General features: G+C 31.2%; 2 protein-coding genes across 2 annotated transcripts; one reads left to right on the top strand and one right to left on the bottom strand.

Moving 5' to 3' along the window:
* Window positions 1–4,694: 4,694 nt before the first annotated feature.
* On the top strand, window positions 4,695–10,487 carry LOC114169582 (squalene synthase-like). Its single transcript, XM_028054807.1, has 13 exons — window positions 4,695–5,041; window positions 5,126–5,168; window positions 5,684–5,773; window positions 6,064–6,139; window positions 6,774–6,843; window positions 7,246–7,389; window positions 7,471–7,575; window positions 7,959–8,105; window positions 8,824–8,899; window positions 9,574–9,662; window positions 10,030–10,121; window positions 10,202–10,247; window positions 10,327–10,487. Exons 1-13 carry the CDS (start codon window positions 4,847–4,849, stop codon window positions 10,393–10,395), a joined length of 1,242 nt encoding a protein of 413 aa, XP_027910608.1. The 5' UTR covers window positions 4,695–4,846; the 3' UTR covers window positions 10,396–10,487.
* A 3,065-nt stretch (window positions 10,488–13,552) lies between these two features.
* On the bottom strand, window positions 13,553–17,144 carry LOC114168378 (SH3 domain-containing protein 2-like). Its single transcript, XM_028053163.1, has 10 exons — window positions 16,882–17,144; window positions 16,034–16,156; window positions 15,858–15,927; window positions 15,610–15,761; window positions 15,193–15,294; window positions 14,824–15,024; window positions 14,648–14,710; window positions 14,363–14,518; window positions 14,173–14,247; window positions 13,553–13,873 (listed from the first exon to the last, which is right to left on the bottom strand). The coding sequence occupies exons 1-10, from the start codon at window positions 16,939–16,941 to the stop codon at window positions 13,757–13,759; spliced, it is 1,119 nt and encodes a 372-aa protein (XP_027908964.1). The 5' UTR covers window positions 16,942–17,144; the 3' UTR covers window positions 13,553–13,756.
* Between the last annotated feature and the right edge of the window lie 187 nt (window positions 17,145–17,331).

Here is a 17,331-nt window from a genome sequence, read left to right on the forward strand (position 1 = left end):
ATCTTTTTTTATTTTTCTGAGATGAAATCCCTCGAAACTTAAGAATGAATGAGATTTTGAGAAAACAAAACGAGGGGTGAGGAAAGAAAGAATAAATAAATATTTCTATTTAGTAGTTTATTTCTGACTTCAAATGCTAAAACGTATAACTTCCCACGCCACTCCCCTAATTTACTATTTTCACTCCCATTATTCCTTTCTTAAGTCCATGTCCAAAGAAACCCAGCACTAGCTAAAAAACATGTATCTACTCATTGGGAATCAAGGTTATTCTGCACCTCTATAATTACTATCTGCATCTCCATATTAATAGAAAACATATATATATATATATATATATATATTCTTCCTCAATGCACCTCAGCCCCGTTGCTATTTCTATTTCAAACGTTTTAGAAATCCCAATTTTATAATTGTATTCTATTAGTTATGTTCCACAAATCTAGTAATGAAATTATTTTTCAAAAATTTCAAAAAATTTATGTTTTAATAGATAATCAGAAAGTCATTTAGAAAAAATAAAATAAAATAGTCATTTTAAAATTTTGAAGAGATGCGCGAAGAAATTGTGGGATGCAGTAAGAAAAATACCTTATATCAAAGTATCCCAGCTCACGGTTTCTTCGCTTTATAATTTAAATAAAATTTTATTAAAATAATGGTTAAATATATTTTTCATTCCTTAATTTTTTTCAATGAATTTTAGAATTAGTTTATTTCAAAACTTTAAAATAATTTATTCCTTCATCTTTTGAAATACATGAATTTAATCATTTTAATCAAATTTTGTTAGGTTTATTTTATGTTTCGTACGTATTTCAGGATTGTATTTGAGTTGTTTATACTGTTTGACACGTTTTTACTTTAAAGTTAAGTCAAATACTATTATAAAACGTGTCTAAAATGTCAAATAAACTTAATAAAATTTGATTAAAATAATTAAATACACATATTTTAAAAAAAATGAATAACTAAATTAATCCAAAATTTATTAAAAATTAAGAAGCCAAACACATATTTAACCTTTTAAATAATATTACCTTGGGACAAATACATTACTCTTTCCCATTACAAAATACTTACCTTCTCTTAATACATATTTAAAACGAATACTAAAATGAAGTTAATATTGGATTAAAAGTTATAAAATTAACTAATTCATATTTTAATTTTTTAAATTACCATCTAAGTCATTCACTGGACAAAACAAGTGATAAAATTCACATAAAAGAAATTATTTTACAAAAACCATATAGTACGACGTAATTTTCTCAATATAACTGAATTTATAAAGCATTTCATTTAAAATCAAATATTTAATAGACTTAAATATATACAAAAAATAATTTTCTAAACCTTATTTAATATTAAAATAGTTATCAGAAATAAATTATATGAATCCAACTTAACATATTTTTAACCAAAAACCTCAAAATATTAAGTCATCAAAATAATATATTTATTATATATAAAATAAAAATATTTAATAAATTTTGCAACGTTTATAATTAAATCCGTAAGTACTGCTCCATATATTCGGTGCGTGTAGGAGAAGACATAGATTGATAATTATATTTGTGAGTCACGCTGTGAGCGTGTCTCTCGCGTCTCGCGTGGCCTGCATAAACAAATTGGTGGGAAAAAATGCGTGTAAATAGTGACAAAGGTTAGTTAATAACTGCACTCCACGTCATAAACAGTGACAAAAAAACGTTTTTTCTCTTTTTTTTTCCTTCTCTTTTTCTTGACTGGTGCGTGTTATTTATTTAATAGTTTTATATTGATACTTGTTAATATTTGATTTTTTTTTCAACAATAATAAGAAATAATGATGACAGAAAATAACTGACAAGATATAATATTCACATAAATTGGGTTAAGAAAATTATTACATTCAAAATGGATAATGGTATTTTTATAAATAAATTTCATTTATTTTCATAATAAATATCATTTATGGAAGAACATGATTGAATGCTTTTAATGAGATTTCTTTTTTAAAAATTTGAATTCGAATTTTCATTTAAATGTTTAAGTTAAGTTTCATCAAATAACTTATTCATTAATTTAAACTTGTTTAAGAATGTATATTAAGGTTAATTTAATAAATACTTCTAAATGCATGAAAAGTAAAATTCATTTAATATTCATTGTTCACGTCTAACAATATACAAATCAAATGATTTAGATAGTATAATTATAATTTAGTGATCAGATAATAAAAATGATAATCCCATCTTATATTAAGCCATAGCAAGTATAGTAGAGATGATGTGTTATACAAGTTTATCTTTTACATTTTTTTGCAATTTTTTTTATTAAAATTAATTAGCTATAGCAACATACATTTCAATTTTTTTTTAAATGTTGAACATTCTCATTCGATTTATATTTTTAATATTTCATTGAATTGACTATAATACATACACCTATATTTATACTTTCAATATTAATTTAATTTATATTTGTATCATTATTTATCATTTTTCAATTTTTAAAGTTAACAAATTATTAATAACTTTTTTATTCAATTTATTTTACATCAGGTATTAATAAAATTATATTTTAAATTATTTTAGTTTAATAATATTTCAAAATATTAATAAAGGTGTTAAATAAGTTTGTCTGTAAAAAACATGTTTAACATGTAAGAAAAAATAACAACTAAATTAAAATGATTATATTCATTTATTTTTAAAATTTAAGAATCAAAATATTGATTTCAATTTCTCTACTAAAAAACTATTTAATCTATTATAAAAACAAACATACATAAATAAACATTTACTTTTGTTATTTTGAATATTTTTACTATTTTAATAAATTAAAATATTTTAACCTTGTATTTTAAAGCATCACTTTTAAACAAAATATTTTATCAATACATTTTAAGTAGTTATTTTTCTATAGGTTTTATATATTAGTCAATTTAAAACATTTCATTGTCTTTAAAGAATTGTGACAATGTGAATGAAATCTCTTCAATTGTCAACGTATTTAATTTTTTATAAAAATGTTTCTTAGTTTAAAATAAAAATCTCTCTGTATTTCTTTGTTTAATAATCACGTAATTATGTAAGATGGAGAACTTAGGAAGTTAGTAAGTATGCAACACCCAAAATGTCTTTATAATAAGTAGTTGGGTGATTTTATGATTTTATCTTATCTTATTGATCGCATTTATTATGTGATTAGTTCGAGCAAAGATTTTATAACATCCATTTATTCTTTTATTTTAGTTTAACTGACTTCTATTTTATTATATTATTTAGTATTTTATATTCCGAGTCTTGAAAATTAATTTAGTTACTACATTTAAGTTATAAGTAATTTTTACTTTCAAGATTTAAAATCTTAAATTTAAGACTATCTTTATATTATATCAATATGTTTCAATAAAGTTGTTTCAGATACAAGTCTTAAATGTGAGACTCTAATATAAGTGAAGACAATTAGTTTGGTTTGTGTAGGTTTCTTAACTCACGACAACAACTTTTGCATTTATTGTTGTTTTATATTCCTGCTTTAGATATTTAGGATGCAATTATTCTAAAAGGATTAAACATTTTTAAAGTTGAGAGATTCAGGTTAAAATAAAACTAATTACAATTTTCGTAATACTAAAAATACATTTAATTCTGAATAATTTGACAATATTTTTATTTATTTAATCAGTCATTTTCAATATGTTTTACGGAGCTTAAATTCCGATATTGTGTTATCAACAATTAAAACTAACAATATATCATGATTTTACACATATTTTTACGGAGCTTAAACATATATTTTTATATTTTCAATAAATATCAATAATTCATTTTATTCCATTTCCTGAGAAAGTGATACTCGTCTCTTTTATCATATTTAAATTATTTAACTTTCTTTTATTTATTGAAAGACATCTTAGACATAAATTAAAAATATATTTAACGCAAGAATTATAACTAGAATATTAAGACTTGAGTTGGATATATAATCTTATTAAAACATGCTAAAGCAACTTCAAAACAACTTAAATTTAAGATTGTAGACTATAAAAATAATTCTTTATAATTATGTAAAAGTTATACTATATATATATATATATATATATATATATATATATATATTATAAAATCATTATATAAAGAAAAATAACATACAAATGTTTCGAAAGGACGAGGTTCACATAAAATAAAATAAAATATATTCAGATAATATCATTCTTACATTACGTACAATACGACACAAGTGTAATTTCCTCCAAACTTAAAACACTACAAATATTAGATTAGAAGTAATCTAAAAAGGATATAATTCTGTACCATTTATTTTATCTTTACAATTACAACGTTTATTTTTCTCTGGATTTTTGTTTACACTTTTCAATTATTGACATGTATTAATATCACCCACGCCACCCATTATTTATCAGTTAACCACCTTTATTATTATTATTTAAAAGTGGTAAAATAATAATTTTAATTGAAAAAGGCTCCAAAATGAAATATTAGTGCTTGGTGGCTAGGCTAAGGAAGGATTCCCATTAAAAATTCAGACCCGGTCCAGACAAACGGACAAAACGTGCATTTAATCGAATTTGTCTACTAAATAAAAAAAAAATGGCAACTGCTAGCTGATACGAGTGTGACTAGCGATATACCTTCTCATTTTCAACCGCAAATAAAAAATAAATAAAAATAAAAATTGTTATATATTCCCTCTTTCCAAAATTGCTTTACCGAAAAGGCGTCGTAGTCACCATCGGAGCAGCGAAGATCCATTGCGCAGTTACAAATAGCTCCAAAGAAAGCTGAATTGTGGTTATCCAAATTCGAACGCAGAAGAAGAAGAAGAAGCTTTGAGAATGGGGAGTTTGAGATCGATTCTGAAGCATCCAGATGACTTTTACCCGTTGATGAAGCTCAAAATGGCCGCCAGAAACGCCGAGAAGCAGATCCCGCCGGAGCCGCACTGGGCCTTCTGTTACACTATGCTCCACAAGGTTTCTAGAAGCTTCGCGCTCGTCATTCAGCAACTCGGTACCGACCTTCGCAACGCGGTTAGTGTCTTCTCGATTACTCCGTCTCTTCTTCTGTTTAGATTCCGCTATTTCTCAACTGACTTCGTTTTTTTTTTCTGTCAGGTTTGCATATTCTATCTGGTCCTTCGAGCGCTCGACACCGTTGGTTTGTATTCGTATCTTCGATTTGATGCGCGCGCTTTTTGTTGCTTTGTTTTTTTGTAGCTTGCGATGACGAACGAGTGTTAGTACTATCGGTTTCGGTTTGTAGAGATGTGGTTGTTCCGGTGCTTAGTTTTTTTTTTTAAGTTTTGAATGCTGTGCAGGGATTGGTCTTATCGTCCAACGGTTTTGGGAAATGAAAGTGATTTTAAGATTCTGCTCTTTTTAAAAGCTCTTGAAAATGGAAAGTTTCAACAGAAAAGAAGTAGCTCGAGTTTAGTTTTATTTTATTTTTTTAATTTTTTTTTAAGTTTCTGCTTCTTGTAAAATAGTTAATTGTGATGGAAGATGTACATATTTGGCATAGAGTTTCTGAGTCCCTATCAATCTGCTGGTTACGGCATCTATTTCCTTTGAATGATATTTGTTTATCTTAAAGTTATTTTATAGAGTAATTTTTCCATTATTAAGAAATTGAAAGTATCTATATTGTTGTAAGTCTCTGTTATTTTTGGACAGAGGATGATACTAGCATAGCTACAGATGTCAAGGTGCCAATTCTGATAGCCTTTCACCGTCATATTTATGATCGCGATTGGCACTTTTCATGTGAGTGTGTCGTTCTTTGTGCTCTTTATTTTATATTTTTATGCTAAGATAAGACTCTATACGATTAGAACACCTTTTTCTCAATCTGTGGTATTTTAGTCATAAATATTCAATTTAACCACATCTAACTTGTTTTTCATAAGCTGAATTAGACACATACAGGAATTACTTGTATTGTTCCTAAAGGCAGCCTTTATTGACCACGAGGAGAATGGTTTTATTGTATACGAGCCTCCAAATTTATTGATGCTGGCTGATTTGCTCTCTAATTTTTTTTTTAATGTAACTAGGTGGCACAAAGGAGTACAAAGTTCTAATGGACCAGATTCATCATGTTTCAACTGCTTTTCTGGAACTTGGAAAGAAGTCAGTCTTTATCCGAGCTCATATACCTGAATTGAATTTTAAATCTCACAGCATATGATTTTTCCTTGATCCAATCAGCAGCAGACCTTAGGACTTTGGTTCCGATTTTATGCTATCATTGTTATAACCTTGTGGAAAGGCTGTGTACTGTTTATCATTAATGCATGCTACCAACAGAATATCACGTAGAAGTTAGTTTGTGAATAACATTTGTTGATTCAATTTGTATCCCTTTCTGGAATATCAAAATTTGGATATGGAATTACTTATTATGTTGAATGTTGATTACATAGTGTTGAATAACCATGGTGCTTTGTATTTTGTATTGTTTTTCACCAGCTGTTACAAAAATTTCGGGGTTCCTGTCCATTGCTAGTTACATTCACTTGGTCTTTGTAGGTTTATAGACCCAAAAATAAATATATTCAAGACTTAAATTGGGGATCTCATTCTATAATTTGTCTTCGTGCATTCATATTGTTAAAATTGAATATATTTCACAACCGATGGAGATGTGTCTTTGGGCTATTGATTCACTTTCTTTTTATTAGTTTTTCTCAGTTATATGTGTAATTAGATTATGGCTGTATAAAATATGAAAAACTAGTTAAATGCTAGTCAATGGCTTTTGCAGCTATCAGGAAGCAATTGAGGACATTACAAAAAGAATGGGTGCTGGAATGGCCAAATTTATTTGCAAGGAGGTTTGTCACACAATGCTTCTGTTCTGCAATACTATTTTTTTTATCTTATAATGAATATTGTAAACCTCTGGGACTGACAAGACATTTATGAAGTTTGTTATTCCTTTAGATGATGTCTCCTCCTTCTAGTTTCTGGTTTTTAACATTTTGGTGTTTTAAATTATGTTGTTTGGTAGATGGCAATTTAGAGAGATGGTCAATATAATTATTTGAAAACCGATATCTTTTGGTTTTATTTAAACACGACAATTTTTAAAATTTGAGGTTATACTATTATTTTTAGTGCATCACTTATAAATTCTTATCTACTGAGCACTATGCTGCAAAGGTATTTCTGCCATGTTTTCAACATAGAAAGATCATCCTCATTTATGGCAAGAGACCTTTTTCTTCCATCTGCAGGTTGAAACAATTGAGGACTATGATGAATATTGTCACTACGTGGCTGGACTTGTTGGGCTGGGTTTATCAAAGCTCTTCCATGCCTCTGGTTCAGAAGATCTGGCTTCTGATTCCCTTTCCAATTCAATGGGCTTGTTTCTTCAGGTATCATGGCTTTAAGATATGAAAACTACATTATGGTTGCAATTATTTACTTACATTTTATGCTACCTGTTGAGATTGCAGAAAACAAACATCATTCGAGATTATCTGGAAGACATCAATGAAATCCCCAAGTCACGCATGTTCTGGCCACGAGAGATTTGGAGTAAATATGTTAACAAACTTGAGGTTTGGCCCTACACTACAGGAATTTACATCTAGCCTAACTTTTTTAGAAGCTAGAAAATAAATTCTCGCATTCTCCAATGAAAAACATGTTCCATGACAAGCATGTGGTTCAGATTAATTTAAGCACACATGTCAATTATATTCTACAGCCTAAGATCAATTCCATAAAAAACTAAAATTGAAGGCAGGCAAAGTCTTACAGCAATCATTCTTTCAGCTCTTTCTCCCGCATTTCATTAATCTCACGTGGTGTGATGGTGAAATCAAATTTCCAGTCGCACGTTTTTCGTACACACATGAAATGCTTTAACTTCCATTCCATGTTCAGGTGTGCTGTGTATGGTTTTCTTATTTGTCACTCGAATTTAATTTTTATGATCCAGGATTTGAAATACGAGGAGAACTCTGTTAAGGCAGTACAATGCTTAAATGACATGGTCACTAATGCTCTGATGCATGCTGAAGATTGCTTAATATACATGGCTGCTTTGAAGGACCTTGCTATATTTCGCTTTTGTGCTATACCCCAGGTGCTGTTCTTTTACTTAGTTATTTCTGATTTAACTGTTATTTAGTTCATGTCACTCTTGTTGCAACCATCATTTATCTGTATGTTTTATTTTGCTTGCATATCATGTTATGTTTCAGAAGAGTCGAGTCATTTCAGCTTCCTCCCTATTCTGTTCAACAAAAGATCAAAAAGTAAAACTAATATATTCTGTCAGTTTCTTCTAAGTTTTTAGTTTAATACTTCCCAAAAGATGTGTTAATCTATTATACAATTTTTAATAGTGTTTTACCGAAACATAGTAGTAAGTTGTGACACAGAATATTTTTAATCCTAACTCCATGTAGAATAATTGTCAGAGTACAGATTGACTTCCTGTGGTTGCATGATTTTAGTAGATCATGTTTGTCTGAGGGTTTAGCCATATAGCCTTTCTGGTTTAGTTAATACTATAGAATAAGAAAATTTTTCTTTCGAGCAGAATATGTTATAGAGGAAGAAGCTGCATGGGGGTCTTAGGTGTTAGCTTCCAAAGTCACAGTACTTTTGTGGTGGATGTACAATCTGATGCTCCGTTGAACCTATTTGTTTTCAGTACTATTATAATTTTAGGGTGGGAGGGGTGTTAGTTATTGTTCATATTAATTTCATGTTTAATGATTAGTGTATCAAGCGATATTTATTTTTATAATCTTTCCCCAGTGATTTTGATGTTTATTTAACATGCTGCACTGTGACAGATAATGGCAATTGGAACACTTGCATTATGTTACAACAACATTGAGGTCTTCAGAGGTGTAGTTAAAATGAGGCGAGGTCAGAACAACTATTTTGATACTGAAGTCCTTGTGATATAATTTTGTGGCATGCTAAACGTAAAGCCAGAATTGGTATACATGACAGGGCATGTGTTTTTGAAGTTGTTGGAATAGTGAATTGTTGCAATATGGATTTCATGTTATTTCATGCTGAGTCAATCTCCATAAAATTATTTTGGAATCTGTTTGTTATGGAACCCGCATATGCATTTGTCTGAAAGACAACTTTTCTACAATGGGTCTGCGTGATGTCCATATCCTGTTAGATTCTGTGTTTGTATGTGGGATGTTCAAATATCACATCTAAATAAATGCTTGCATCCTCCTCTTATGGATGTTGATTAAGAACTGGGAAGACAGTTTGAACTTGGAAAAAGTGGCTAATATCATATATTTTGAGTTTAGAGGCCAGGAGCTACAACTCTATGTTGGATATCCCTATACTTTTGAAGTGAACTTATAATACCATAGCCTAGATGCACATACATTAGCTGAGGCATTTGAATGGTTTTCTTTCTTCCCATTTCATTTTCAAAGTATTGTTTTTTTCTTCGGAGAATAAAAAAGGATCAACATGTAGCTATTGGTTGTGTTTGTTGTATGCTGTTGCTGTTTGTGGGTGTGTAATATCAAACTAGATGTTATTTATTAATTTTTGTTTCCAATTTATAGGTTTAACTGCCAAGGTGATTGACCGAACAAAGACTATGGCTGATGTCTATGGCGCTTTCTTTGATTTTGCTTGTGTGTTGGAGTCTAAGGTACGAATCTGTTGTTGTCCTTAACACCGTATTAAGTTTGCAACAAAAGAATGTGAACGCTACTCATGTTGCATTTAACATTGGATAATGTTCCTAGTTTCTACCCTGAACAATCTGTAAAGGACCACACTTCGGTTCATCAATGACTTGATGCACATAGACCTCGAAAATTTTCCCGGTTGGGTGTGTTTTCCCAAGAAAATAGCAAATAACCCTTGATCCACACCATTCCATTGGCCTAATGGAAAAGACATCTTTTAGTGGCCGAAATTAAAAATGCAGATCTTGTTACTGTTCTTTTTCCTACTTGCGGTAGTACTTAAATCTTGCTTTTCCAAATAAAAAGCTCCTATATTTTCCGTTGTAGGTTGACAAAAATGATCCCAATGCAACAAAAACATTGAGTAGGCTGGTAGCTATACAGAAAACTTGCAGAGAATCTGGTCTCTTGAGTAAAAGGTATGCACATAACTTATTTACTACAAAATTGTCTTTTTTTACCATTCATATCCTAACAAATCTATGGTTGTTTTAAGCAGAAAATCATACATTGTGAAGGATGAAAGTGGATTCGGCTCAACCATGGTACGTTTTGGCTTTTGTTTCTTTAAACTGGATTCTGCATTTCTAAGAATATACTAACGGAAACCATCCATCCCTGCAGATTGTCATCTTGGTCATCCTGGTTTCCATCATTTTTGCTTATCTGTCGGCTAACCACCATAATAACTAGTGTAAGTTTTATTGTTAATTGTAAGCTACGATCAAATTGTAAGAACAATTATCCTTTTTTATAAAATTGTCCACTCCTTCTCTTCATAGTAATTAGCTTTGCCTTTCCAACATTAATGATAAACATTAAAAATTGCCCGCACTTCCATTCGATTTTGTAAATCGTGACTCAGCAATGACACAATTTAATATATTATCATAAAAAGTAACCTATCAGGGTTGCAATGGTGTTCAAGAAATAAAAATGTACGAGAAACACGTTTCCTAGTTGTTTACGTGTTGTAAAAGGTGAAGCCAGAGAAAAATAATACGGACCTTTCAGACATTACTTTATTATTTTAAAAAATTTTAAACCTACTTAAAATAATAAAACTAAATTACTCTTTTAAGTTTTACACTTTTTGTGAAATTAAGTAAAAACCTTTTTTGTATTATAACACATTATTTCCTAATTTTTTAGTTACCTGTCATTCATTTCTGAATAGTAATGTATTTTTTATATTAGGGAAAATTGACTTCAGAATGAATGGGAGGAAGTGACAAAAAAATTTATGAAGTATAGTAATTTTATGAAGTATAGAAGTGATCAAATAGGAGATATGCAACTTAGTTCGCAAACATTGTGAACTAAAATCCTTGATATTAATTGTAATATTGTAATAAGGATGACAATAAAATTAAATGAAAACTATTTTTCCTCTTATTTAAATTGATTTTAAGGTTCCTTTAACTAGGTTGTTATTTAATATCATTCACAATCTAAATCAATTCCCATAAAATTCTTTTTTATTTAAGTAATGATCTCAATTTCAAGTGTTGAAGTACAACGAAATTAAATTCTATGATAAAAAAATTCGTTAAATCCTCAAAGTGTGATTATACCAAAATTTTGTGTAATTTCACTTGTTCAAGGGTGAGCATAAGTTGTATCAATATCTGATTTTGAACATAATTATTTTTTCTTTGAAATTATGACCAATATATTAAATCTTGAATAATTTCAGTAGTATTCCAATTTCAAATTTATTAAAATAACATTCTTAAAGTTATTTATTATATACGAGGTATTATCTGTTTAGAAATTTTGAACTCTGAATTTTGTTAGAGTTTTGTCTTTAAAAGACATAGATGAAAATTGAAGGAGAAAAATGTATTTAATTGTTTTTAGTTCTAATTCTTAAGCGATGTAGGAATATTATGCGACAAATCCTCATCCCCAATCTAGGTTTCAGGAGTTCATATTTGAAATCACTTTTTCATTTTTCCCAATTGAGAGTTTAGTGATCAAGGGTTTCGACTTGTAGTTCTTCTAAGATGGAAAGAGTGACACTTCAAGGGAGCCAGGTGCATAACTTCGGTGACTTGTTTGAGTTGTTGGTGAAAACTATAAAGATATCCACCTGCTGAAAGGTTCAAAAAGATATTGAAGTATAATAATATAGAAATGAGTTCAAAATTGAGTGACTGCTTGGTGTATTTTGTATTACAAGCTTCATGGGCCCGTGGATAAAAGCTAGGCAATAGGTTATTTATCTAGAACCCGTTTAAAGTGTAATCAATTAACATATTACATCTGAGTTGTTCATAGGTAACAAAAATATAGACTATATGTAGTTGTATATTCAGCTTTGAATATCTCAGGGTCAACTCTAAGTATCTCGAGTTTGAGCAGGTACACAAGTCTTCCAAGTTCAGAAGCCATAAATAAAGTACAAGTAGACCAAGTTTGAGATGAACAAATTTTATCATTTGTCAAGTTTCAACATGTATACTAAGGTTGTATTTTCACAACCGTACTCCACGATTTTTCTTATAGCGGTAAACACCTAATAAATTTAAGTCAAGGACCGAATATCTTCCATCTTCGGAGGATAAAATAGTTATTAAAGTGATGCCCCTTACTCCTAATGTCCTATTTTGGGGTAATACTTCTTAAATGTTTGTTGATTCAATTGAATACATACATTTTAATAGTACATACCTGTTTCTTTGTGTGCAAATACCATGGAAAAGGACTTCGATTACGAAAAACTTCGTGCTAAGGTTAGTGCACCTCCTTTGAAAACGGAGCCATCGGCCATCGATTTCCAACTTCAACTTTGAACTCAAACTCTCTGGCAAATAGGTCTGAAGGCCAATCAAGTGATTATCGGAAGTGCTGGAACGCCCAACTCTTGAAAACAATTGATGCTGCGGGTTGCTTGGATTCTACCGAGATAATGATGACAAGAAGCATGACAATCATGCATTACTAGAAAGAAGCCATTTCAAAGAGTACTCAAATGATCAACAAGGATTCATGATTTGGAGAAGAACATATTACACTAAGAAAAAAGGTCAAGCCTATCAATCAGGAAATTATTTATCTCCTTAAATATTTTGACTTAAATATTTTGACATGACTTTCTTAGAATATGCAAAACATGACTTTCTAAGAATATGCAAAACAATTTATGAATTGTTTGTGTCAATTATCAATTAATTTGTCTCTTTAAATATTTTTATATAACTTTCTAAGAATAAATTAGACAATTCATAAATTAATTTGTTATCCTTAAGAAGATTACAGGATATTGTGTAATTATGAATAATAATTATTTAAATATTTTTAACATCATTTATAATGAAAATAATAATAATGAAAGACATCAAAGATATCAAACCCTTTTTTGTGATAAAGTGTGGGAAAAAGAAAAGGTTGAATATGACCTTATCTCGTCAACCAAAAATCTAGAGATGACACGAAAACAAAGTAGGTTAAAGAACTTCTGAGGTGGGCGTTCTAAAAAGAAACTTAGAGACAACTGATGAGATGAAGGAAAAATTAAAAGAAGCCGAAGCTAGAGTTGAAAAGATGAAGGAGAAGTTAAAAGGAAGCCAAGGCCACCGCAAACGTTCTTATACTACTGCTAGTTTATATTTTAATGTGTTCAAAAACACGGATTCTCATTAAATCATTCAAAATCAATTTAAAATACCAATGAACACGATTTTTGATAAACATTCACGGGATTGCTTGACATTTCATCAATAAAAAACATATATTGAATTTTATCATCAATCCAATTATAAACAATTTCAATTCGACATCACTTTTAACTAAAATAAATTTGATGCATGATCAATATTACAAACGAGATCACCCAAATACACATTGGTTAGTTCAAGTCGCATAAACACTTGTAAGGAAACAAGTTGAGTGCAATAAAATAAAAGTGGGTAACAAAATATTCACATATATGAAGTCTACATGATAATCAAACCGGAAAAGTTTCCATCTATATCTCAAATCAATTTGTTTTTACATATCAAAACATACATACAAAATTCGTAGGTTAAGAAACCAACTCAACAGGAAAAGCTTAAAACACTTCAGCCACCTTACTTGCAAGAACCCGTTCCCTCCTTTCAATGTAACTAAACGGAAACCAACCTGCCCTGCCTTTGCATTCGCCCTCGGCCCATCCGCTATTTGTCACCTGTTAAAACCACAGCCATCATAATCACAAACCAAAGGAAAATCAGGCCAACTTGAAAAACAATAATTTTGTGTTAGTCATTAGTACGTGAAGCACAACAGCTTGATTTTGGGACACACAAACCACATTATAAATAGATGACCAAACAATCATTCGGTGGTGAATGGACAATGACTTAATCGATGATGTTCAGAGTTCATATCAGATTATCAATTCTGTTTTAGTTCTGTTTTGATGGGTTCACTATTACATGAGAATAGTATAAATGCGAGATAAGCCATCTTTTTGGTTCATCTAACCTTTCGAACAACAATGTAATCACCAACTGATAGATTTAGCTCCACTTCGGATACAGCAGAATATGGAAATAAAACCTGCGAGAAGAGCAAAAATTAAAAAGGAAAAAAGTAGTCATCTCACCTTTCTCAAAATTTAATATCTATAGGTGTTTTCCCTGTGTCCAAGAGAGTAGAAAGAGCTCGTACTAACCTCCCCTAAGAAGTAACCCATGCTATCTGTTGTTCCATTATGTGCCTGAGATGCGTAGACACCATTCACTTCTTCATAAGACGGAGGTGGTGGCATGTCGTTATCCAGACTAGGAGGAATAGGAGGGGTTTCAATTCGTCGTTGTTCTGATATCATCTATGATCAATATACATATAGCATGAAATCATGTTCATATCGAAAGAAAATTATCTGTCCGTCAAAAGGAATATTTAGCTTCTGCATGGGGAATTAATGGTAAAATGACCAAGTGATATGAATGCTTACCTCCCCCTCAAGCTGATCAAGTATTTGCAGGACTGTTTGATGATAGGCACGCTCTGCTTCAACCTTCACAACAAAAAATAAATGTGGGATGAATGAGAAGTTATGGCTTGTTTGTTATTACCCTGATCCAGAGTTTCATTAAATCGACGCAAAATCATAAGGGCACACTGCAATACCATAGCTATAAGACGCTGAAGAGTTAGCCTCTGTTGCTGTGCTTCAACAGCAGCCAATGCTGCAGCTGCTTCCTTCCCCAGTATGGTCGTGTTTGCCTTCAGATCTTGCAGCTTTGCTTCAGCTGCTTCTAATTTCATAGAATTCTCAGCACTGGGTGGCATTTCTCTTACTCTAGCCTGGCGTTTGGAAACTTCAATAGCCTGTCTAGGTTAAAAAGACAGAGTAATTACACGTCAAATAGCAAAATAAAATCATTAATGTAACATGTACTGAAGCACAGAAGACAGACAGCAAAAAGCAGGCTGACAAATGAAAGTGGAAGTCCAACAAGTTTTGATAAGTTAAATGAAAGACAAACTCTAGAATACCTGTGCTTCAGCTTCTTGCCGCATTCTGTCATAACGTTGAGCAAGATGCCGTGCATCCTCCAATGGAGCTCCCACCACCATTGCCCTTAAGGGCTCTGCAACCTGGTCAACAATATGAGGCACCACACTATATAAAACAAGATTCATGAACTAGGTATATGAGTGAGGCTATTAAGTTCTATTCATAATGGACTTGGACACAGCTTGCATGTTCCTTTTTGCATTAGATTAAAAAAGACTTAAATATCTGTAAATCTCAATCATACTCAGTAAACCAACATAGGTTTGTGGAAAATCCCAATCATCATTTCTGTGAAATCAGGTTTGAGCCTTATAAACCTTGCATTGCAAGTGTTGCTCAATGAGCTCATACCCCAACAGATACACAACAGACAAACATCAATACATATACAGTACCTGTGTACCAAGAGCTTTTAGTAGGTTTCCACGCTCCTTCTCCGTTTGAGCATGTGCTTGCGCAAAACTTAGTGCAGCTCTACTCAGTGTATTACCACTGGTACACGTATTTTCTGCACCATATTTCCTGCTATCTTCTGACAACTTTGTTCCTGTTAAGTGCGATATACAGGAATTCGATAAAAATATTTCTTGTAAACTAACAGCAACAGATTTTCATAAAAGCTTCCCAGAGCAATATTACTTGCCTATTTCCACTTGCTTGGACCCAGTAACAATATAACCTTCTACACCACGAACAAAATCCCTTTGATAATGCTGAAAACACAGTAGAAGAGCTATTATCAGCCTAGAGAAGAAGAGATAAATTGCCATATGAACTATACATGAATAGAAAATAATTGAAATCAAAGAGCCAGGCAACCTTCCCCGCACGAGTCGATATATAGAGTTTCTCAAGTTTCTGGTGCAACTGGAGTTCCACTCCATTGGTAGCCACATTATCTGAACCTCCATAACCACCACCCCCAAATTGCTTCAGAACAGCCTAAATAGAAATAATTCTGAATTTTAGTTAGCACCTTGCTAATTGAGAAAGAAATAATCAAGCCAAAGGAACATTCGAGACAGAAGGAAGAAAAAAACAAAAAGCTTAATCATCACAACTAACTATGGACAATATCTACATTCAGTTTCAAAGGTAGATTTAGTTTTGTTCTCCAACAACTGAAGTTTGATATCCGTAATCTATGCTGGCTTTAATGAAAACCTTTATTTATTACGCAGATTATCCATGTAAAACTCCAATGCTATTACTAAATTGCATCTATGTTCAGTTCATTAATGAAATGAACCACAGGCACACGCGTGGCCTGGTGATTTTGAATTCAGACACTGATATTAATTAAATACTGTTTAAATCATAATCCTCACAGTTAAAGAAACGGAAATTCAGATATGCACACGCGGTGATTTCGAATTTCAGCTACCGATTTCACCGCCTTAGCAAGATAAGCTACCGATTTAAAATTCAACCTGAATCTACCGTTTTCTCATTAATTGATTTTCGCAATGCAAGTACGAAATTCGATTAGATCCAATACTCAGCGGCGTCATGTTTGACGAGAGCAACAACTACAAGATTACAACCGCGAAGCGAGGAGTAAAACGAGAATTGCATCGGAACATAGCTCATGATAAAAGAAACCTCTAGAAACTCTAACAATTTTCAGAGACATAAAGGAGAAATAGAAGGATCTACAATAACGGAACCTGTTGCTGGCGAGCGACTTGTTCTCGAAGCTTGGAGGCTTGCTTTCTGATAGCATCCATTGAATCAACTTCGTTTTAGGAACGAAAAATTGAATCTAGTCACGATAATAGTTTCAGTGATTCGGTCTCATAGCACTGCCTCTGCCACCAACAACTTCTTCCAAACTATATCCAGAGCTTTGGATCCTTCCTCCAGAAACTTGGCTCTTTTCAAACCATTTTATTTTATTTTTTTAAATAGAAACAGTTACCATACAATTATCACTTTTCTAAAGCTCCGCGTATTACATCATATGGATATATACCCTCCGCTAGGGAAATAAGATTTATTTGTTTTTCTATAATAGTTTATTGATTCTATCACAACAAGAATAATAATAATAAGATTTTATTAAGTATGAAGTCTATAATAAAATTAAATATTTCTAAATGATTTTCTTTAAATTTTTG

Source organism: Vigna unguiculata, chromosome 11 (assembly GCF_004118075.2).
Source record: "Vigna unguiculata cultivar IT97K-499-35 chromosome 11, ASM411807v1, whole genome shotgun sequence".
In the NCBI taxonomy this organism is placed as follows: domain Eukaryota; kingdom Viridiplantae; phylum Streptophyta; class Magnoliopsida; order Fabales; family Fabaceae; genus Vigna; species Vigna unguiculata.

What these genes read in the sequence shown, in the direction of transcription:
- LOC114169582 (XM_028054807.1), top strand. Translation starts at nt 4,847, where the DNA reads ATGGGGAGTTTGAGATCGATTCTGAAGCATCCAGATGACTTTTACCCG. An exon ending in TTTCTGGAACTTGGAAAGAA is followed by an intron (nt 6,140 to 6,773) that starts GTCAGTCTTTAT and finishes TGGCTTTTGCAG; the next exon opens with CTATCAGGAAGCAATTGAGG. An exon ending in AATATGTTAACAAACTTGAG is followed by an intron (nt 7,576 to 7,958) that starts GTTTGGCCCTAC and finishes TTTATGATCCAG; the next exon opens with GATTTGAAATACGAGGAGAA.
- LOC114168378 (XM_028053163.1), bottom strand. Translation starts at nt 16,941, where the DNA reads ATGGATGCTATCAGAAAGCAAGCCTCCAAGCTTCGAGAACAAGTCGCT. An exon ending in TATCGACTCGTGCGGGGAAG is followed by an intron (nt 15,928 to 16,033) that starts GTTGCCTGGCTC and finishes CTGTGTTTTCAG; the next exon opens with CATTATCAAAGGGATTTTGT. An exon ending in GTCCAAGCAAGTGGAAATAG is followed by an intron (nt 15,762 to 15,857) that starts GCAAGTAATATT and finishes CGCACTTAACAG; the next exon opens with GAACAAAGTTGTCAGAAGAT.